This window comes from Austrofundulus limnaeus, unplaced genomic scaffold (assembly GCF_001266775.1).
Source record: "Austrofundulus limnaeus strain Quisiro unplaced genomic scaffold, Austrofundulus_limnaeus-1.0 Scaffold2222, whole genome shotgun sequence".
NCBI classification, from domain to species: domain Eukaryota; kingdom Metazoa; phylum Chordata; class Actinopteri; order Cyprinodontiformes; family Rivulidae; genus Austrofundulus; species Austrofundulus limnaeus.
In genome coordinates, this window is record NW_013954624.1 from 1 (window position 1) to 7,004 (window position 7,004).

Sequence of the window (7,004 nt, forward strand, 5' to 3'; positions counted from 1 at the left end):
CTACTACTACTACTACTACTACTACTACTACTACTATCATCATTATTTTTATGTACTGTATGTCAATATAAACAGATAATCTTTTATAGTAGACTATTTATGAAATGGCAATGAATGCCCTGGTTGTATGTCGGGAAACGGATTTTTTTTACTGTGTTCCTGAATGCAACATAACTCTGACTTCTTTTGCAGCCAAAGCGCAGAGTGACAGGAGCCTGTTTTGAAAGTTGAGCTTCAAAAAAAGAAAATAAGAAAATAAGAATAAGAAATAAGAATATAAGAATAATAATAAGAAAAAAGTTTTGGACAAACTGACAACTCCAGTTGTCACTTGTGACTTATAGCTGCAGCACATAAAGCTAAGAATTCCTTCATGCCTAATGTAAGGTACTGACATGTCATTTATTCTACTACAATAAAAATAAATTAGACTAATTTAGGCTTGCACATGTACACAATCAATAGTCTACACAGGAATAGCCACAACAAAATTATTGCGGGGCCACATGTTAATTATTTCATGGCAATGCAATAATTATGTTGTGACCACCCATTATTAATGCATGCAATAATTTTTTTTTCTCCAATGTCACTGGACAGGCTCTGTAAATAATAGCTTCACAATTTTGGGCTAAAATCTGTACTGACAAATTATTCTCCAAGAAATACTCACTGAGGAAAAATAATTGAGCCTCTTTAATTTTTAATAAAGTCAGATGTATGAATTCTCCTGAAGTTGATAATCTTGTTTTATGAGACGTAATCTTTCTATATTATTTAACTTAATTATTTATATACACAGTTATTTATTTGTATATCTTGGGTCAAAGAAACACTGATTTGTGATTTCAGTCTATTCCTATCTGTTCATTTGTCTGACATCCATGCAGCTGTTGACAGAATCAAAGTGTGTGTACCCTGAACCTGTTGATGAGGTCATAGCGGGTGAGCAGGTCGTAGACCAGGAACTTGAGGGCATGTTCTGTTGTGGCCTCATGGAAAGCAAAAACATCGAAGGACCATTGATCCACCTCCTGCAAACATTTAACACAAAATCATTCAGAAGCAATACATAAGATGGACCAATGTGCAAGAGGCTCCAGGTCTCCCAAGTCTTTCACTGTAATGAAGTCTTCAGACAGCAGGGGGCAGTGCACTAATGTCTTTTGAGTCTTCAAAGACGGTGAAGCAAAAATTACATAAATGATTGTAATTATTCCAATTATATTTGAAGTTGGTCTCCGTGTGATACATGAGAATCATAAAACAATGTAATTATTGGGAAAACTGATTTTTTWATAGAACAGGAAGCCMTGTGGAAGAAACATACATCAGGTTCCTCTGCAATATTTTATTATTCTTCATCAGCTGTGTATATCTCCTTTTCATCCTCAGTTGTTACTCTATTTTAACCAATATTTGGATGTGCTTGGTTTTCTCCTATGACATCATTCTCTTTTTCATCTTCCTGTTTTTTGACTGACTCCAGCTATTTCTTTTCTTCTATTTAATTTAGATTTTTTAAATCTTTTATTCTCCACCTACCTCTTTATGTCAGCTCCCTCCTCTTTTCATTTTATATAAAGTACTTTTCACTTCCACCCTCTCCTATTATTCTTTGACACTTATTTTTTTCTCATTTTCTCTCTTTTATATTCCTCCCCCTCCAGTCTCCTAACAAACTTTACTAGACAAGAACAAAATTTACATTTAGCAGGCCAAGTGCAGTGTTTAAGGCACCTGTTTTGTAAAGTTTCAGTTTATAAAGTTAAAAAAGTAAAGTACAGCAGGGATCCATTTGTTTTCTCTTTTAAACCTGACTTAGAATGGAGGATTATACATTTTAAAGCTTAAACTATTTTCTAAATTGAACATGGACGCAGCAGGTAAATAAGTCAAACCACAGCTGAGACTAAAGCTCTTCTGAAACAGTTGGACACTGTGTGGACGTCCTGAGAGAAACTTTTTTTTCACCCTGCCATTTTTCAAATTGTGACAACTGAGGACTCAGATGGGATATTTTGACTGGTGCATGGACTTAAGTAAAGTTTCTTGCCTCCTTTAAAGCTCACCCTTCTGGAAGGCTTTCCTGTCCCAGTCTGCTGTGCCTGTGAACCGCCACCTGTAAACTCACCTGCACTCTTGCCACTGGGTCACTCTGCCTGTAGGGTCAATACTCACCTGCTGGCCACTCCTCTCCTCTGTGCTGGTTCCCTCCTGGATACCTTTAATCCTGTTGGATGTGGTTGGTCCTTCTTGGTGGTATGCTGACATTACCCTGGATACTGTGGCTCTTGATACATCACAAACACTTGCTGTCTTGGTCAAAGATGCTCCAGCAAGACGTGCACCAACAATTTGCCCTCTTTTGAACTCAGGGGACACCTCGCACGCCTGTTAGCAGGTAACATCAGGGTATTTGTCTAGTACAGATGCTGCATTTTACTTGGAAGCAGTGAATGGCGGCTGTTTTGGTGAGCTGACTGGGTAGTTGGCCAGGAGGTGGCTGACAGTGGAGGAGAGTGACTAGCTGATATTCTGCTAGCATCGCACCTGGAAACTAACACCACAGAACAGCAAAGGTGCTGCATCGCCATACCCGGGAACTGCTGCCAACAGGCCCTGGAGTTACGTGAATCATGCCGAAATGYGGGCAAGGAAGATTAGAGTTGGTGGAAAGTAATTCAGACAGCATGGATGAAATTAAGAAGTCGCTGAACTTTATGAGTGCAGAATTGACAAGGTTAGCATCGCAGCAGGAACTTCTGATCAGTTTGGTCGAGGAAGTGAAGCTGCTGAAAGTTCTGTTAAGTGACAGAGACAAGAAGAYAACTGAACTGGAACAAAAAAATAGATGATCTTGAGAACAATATACAAGACGAGATGATTTAGTAATTTCTGGACTTGATGTTAAACACCGGACCTATGCAAGAGTAACCGCTAATGTAATCACCACAGAACTCTCCATAAGAAGAACTGCTGACTCTGGAGAAAAAGGTTGTGACTTTTTTACAAAACAAAAACATTGATATCAAACATGAGGACATTTACGTTTGTCACACCTTGCCTTCGAAATCAGATAAGTTTAAASCATCTTTTGTAATCAGGTTCATCAGTCAAAAATCAAAAAAATAATACAACATTGCAGGAAAGAAAATTGAAGGGAACTAATGCTTACATAAATGAACATCTAACTGAAAAATGGAAACATCGCACAGGTGGCAAGGTTGCTAAAAAACAGGAAAGAAATTCCTGCAATGTGGAGACGGAATGGAAACATTTGGATCAGGGTAAAGGAAGGAACACAGGTTAAAATAATAAAAGAACTTAGAGAGTTAGAAGGATTTAGATAAAGATGGGACAAACCACAAACTTAATTCAYTTTTATCAAGTGGTTTCAGCTGTTTAACAATACAAATGGCTACAAACTAAAATATGTATAAAGACTCAAACTAAAATATACAATTTACATGACATAATCGATTCCAAATTCTTTCCTATAATTATAGACTCTGAATATTATAATGAAGAACAATTTAGTAATATCAATGTGGAAAATGAAGGTCTTTCTATTGTTCACTTCAATTGTAGAAGTATAAATGCTAATTTATTTAAAATAACAGACTAAAACAGTTAAACAGAACTTTTACTATAATAGCACTTTATGAAACATGGCTTAGTGATGGATAACATTCAAATTGAGGGAGAATTATATTACAACAATGGGATCAATACAAGGGGTGGTGGAGTCGCTCTATTTATTGATAATGAAATAAAATGTAAAACAATTAATAAAATGTCAATAATTGTGGATAAAATTATGGAAATAATAATTAAAATAAATAAGAATTCAAAAAACACAAGTTGTGTCTATCGATCACCCGAATCTAATATAGAACTATTCACCGATCAAATCATGAAGCTCCTTGAAGGGAGTTGTACCAAAACAGTTTCTGTGTGTGGAGATTTTAATATTGACCTGGGAAATAAGACAGATTCAAATAATATTGGAACATTTATAAATCCCATGTATAGTTTAAATCTTTGTCCACTGATATGAAGTGATATGAAGGCAASATGGAAAATAATGAATGGGGTTTTGAAAAATAACATTTTTAAAGGATGACAATRAAATTTATGTTCAGAATGAAATTGTAAATGAAATTGTAAATGGAATTAATCAATTCCATTTATTTTTGGTACTTTAACAACATATTTTGAACTGGCATTTCCATTGACCACATTTTTTAACTGGTGGCCCACGGGTTGAATAGCCCTGCTACTGAATGTAGTGGGTTACGGCTCTCTCCTATTTCTTTAGACAATATTGACGATCAAACTTGTAATGTTATTTGCAGTTGGCATTACTCAATTCTAAATTTAGAAAGTGCAAATCTGCATATCATTTGAAGAAATTATTAAAACCCCTAAAGCACAGAGGAGAAATTTAGGTCCGCAGTTTGCGCTTTTGCACTTTAGGGGACTAGTGCTCACCACTGTATATACTGTTATTGTTTTATCGCCCAGTCTGGTGATAGCTTAACACAGACTTCAAGCTCCAAGCATCATGCACAATTTTTGCCTTAAACTTTGACATTACCTGTTGGTTTTCAACACTGTATTTGGATRTATCAAAAATGATGACCTAGAATAGGAACAACTGACAAGATTCAGATGACAAAGTGGAAAAAATTGTTAATATGTATTTACAGTAGTGTTGTAGTCAAGACCACCTAACCCGAGACCAAGTCAAGACCAAGACCACAGTGTCTCGAGACCAAGACAAGACCAAGACTAGAAAAAAGTGTCCTAAAAGAAGATGGAGTATTCTGTACATGTACAGTGGAGGAAAAAGTATTTAGTCTCTCATTGTTGAGGTCTAACTATGATGCCTCTCTCATCTTTTTAAGTGGGAGAACTTGAACTATTGGTGCTGACTAAATACTTTTTCTCCCCACTGTAGCTATAGCTTAATATGTAGAGTTAATATTGACAAAATCTTTGTTTGAGAGCAGAGGAAAGAATTTTGTTACAGAGGCAGATTGTTAAAGTTAGTGACGGTAAAAGTTTAAAGTTGTCCCCATTGTCTCTGAAAGTGAAGCACTGCTGAATGTACAAGTTGTTGTACACTTTATCCTGGTTGTTGTTGTTTTACATTGATAGTATTTATGAATAATGTAGCCAAATTTTATAATTAAAAATTTGAAGTCATCTTTTACCGCTCCCAGACAACCGCGGTTCACTTTCCTGGAGTGCTGCATGCAAGTCACGGGGGGTGCGGATGGGTGACAGCCAATAACAAAATACATAAATAGTAATGAGTCAGGTTTGGATTTGAATCAGTAGCTACATTTTAAATCCAATGAAAGCAAGAATGTTGACTAATAAATTGGAAAACTCTGGCTGTTTAGTGATATTTCCACAGTTGTGGTCTTGACTGGTCTTGAAATAAAATTTTGAGTCCTCAATGTCCGAGACCGAGACAAGACCGAGTACAAATGCTGTCGCATCCGAGACAAGACCAAGACCATCAAAAAGTGGTCTTGAGAYCAGTCTTAAGACCAAGACTGGTTTCAAGTACTACAACACTWATTTAGAGGTAAGTGTATATACAGGACAACTATGGAGAGAAGATGTAATGTTGTTATAGGTTCCAGTAATTGTCCAGCTATGTGACCTTTCGCTGATGCCTACAGAGACAGTGCAGGAGGCTGGCTTGGAGGAGAGGGCAAGAGGATTCCAGTCTAGAGTGACTAGGGTGGTTGTTTCAGAGAAAGCAGGRTGGCAGTGCGGCACTCTCAGAAGTGACAACAGCTGAGTGAATGATGACTGTGCCCTGCCATTGARGAGACTGTGAATGAGGAAGCAAATCAGCTGACAGACCAATCTCTACGTTACATTCCAGTGTTGACTCCAGGTAGATGGATTGTTGTTGAATACACACCRTCATGCCGCCTCAAGTTCCTGATTACACCTTTCAGATTGGCCGACTGTGGGTGATAGCCAGAAGACAAACTAGAAGAATCTCCCAATGCCTGACAAAAAACCATCTGGACCAGGGAGACAAACTGTGGACCCCGGTCAGACACAATATTGTTGGGGATGCCATAGAGTCTAAAACTGTGTTGAACAAGAACCTGAGCAGTTTTAAGGGAAGAGAGAAGCTTGGTTAGTGGAACAAAATATGACACTTTAGAAAATCTGTCTACAACAGTAGGAATTACAGCATGACCCTCAGATGGGGGCAAACCAATAACAAAGTCTAATGCAATGTGGGACCAAAATCTCACAGGGGTGGGTGGTGGTTTGAAGTAGTCCAGCCAGGGGTCGATATAGATTCTTATTCTTAGCACAGACTGAACATGCTGAAACAATCTCCTTAACATCATGAGAAATCATAGGCCGCCAAAAGTGTCATTTGGCCAAATTCAACATATGATTAACCCCTAGGTGGCAAGAAAACAGCGATGTGAAGCCAAGCTAATATTTTGCTAATGACAGACCTTGGGATGAATAGACAATTGGGTGGACCTGTACCTGGATTTGGCTCATCTTGTTGAGCTACACAGATCTCTTGCTCAATCCCCCATATGTTGACTCCAATTGTACATTGCAGTGGCAAAATTATCTCCTCTGTCTTTAGGCGATCTTCAGTATAAAACTGCTTGGAGAAGGCATCAGGCTTCATGTTCTGGGAACCTGGCCAATATGTAATGTTGAAGTTGAAAGGTGTGAAAAATAGAGCCTGAATTTTGCCTGAAACTCTCAGACTGAAGAAGTCTCTTGGAGAAGAGACGAAATGTTTCATTAGAGAAGAACCCGTCCAGAAGACCTACACAATTTTTTTTCTTTTTGAAGGCAAAATGTGGTATATTGTGATTTTTTTGTCCAAAAATTCTATTAAATAAAAACCTCTTGGGGGGATGAAAAACCAAAATTCATTGTCTCAGAAAATTCTAATATTACATAGACATAGTTTTGATACATTTAGCTGTGTTCTACTT

At 37.5% G+C, this 7,004-nt stretch overlaps 1 protein-coding gene across 1 annotated transcript in view; it reads right to left on the reverse strand.

Annotated features, from left to right (window-relative positions):
* Positions 1-917: 917 nt before the first annotated feature.
* The window catches only part of LOC106537272 (calcium/calmodulin-dependent 3',5'-cyclic nucleotide phosphodiesterase 1A), a gene marked incomplete at its 3' end in the record, with an annotated part of 19,207 nt that continues 13,120 nt past the window's right edge, over positions 918-7,004 (reverse strand). The window contains 1 exon segment of the mRNA XM_014034661.1: positions 918-1,034. Coding sequence (XP_013890115.1) covers positions 918-1,034 — 117 coding nt within the window.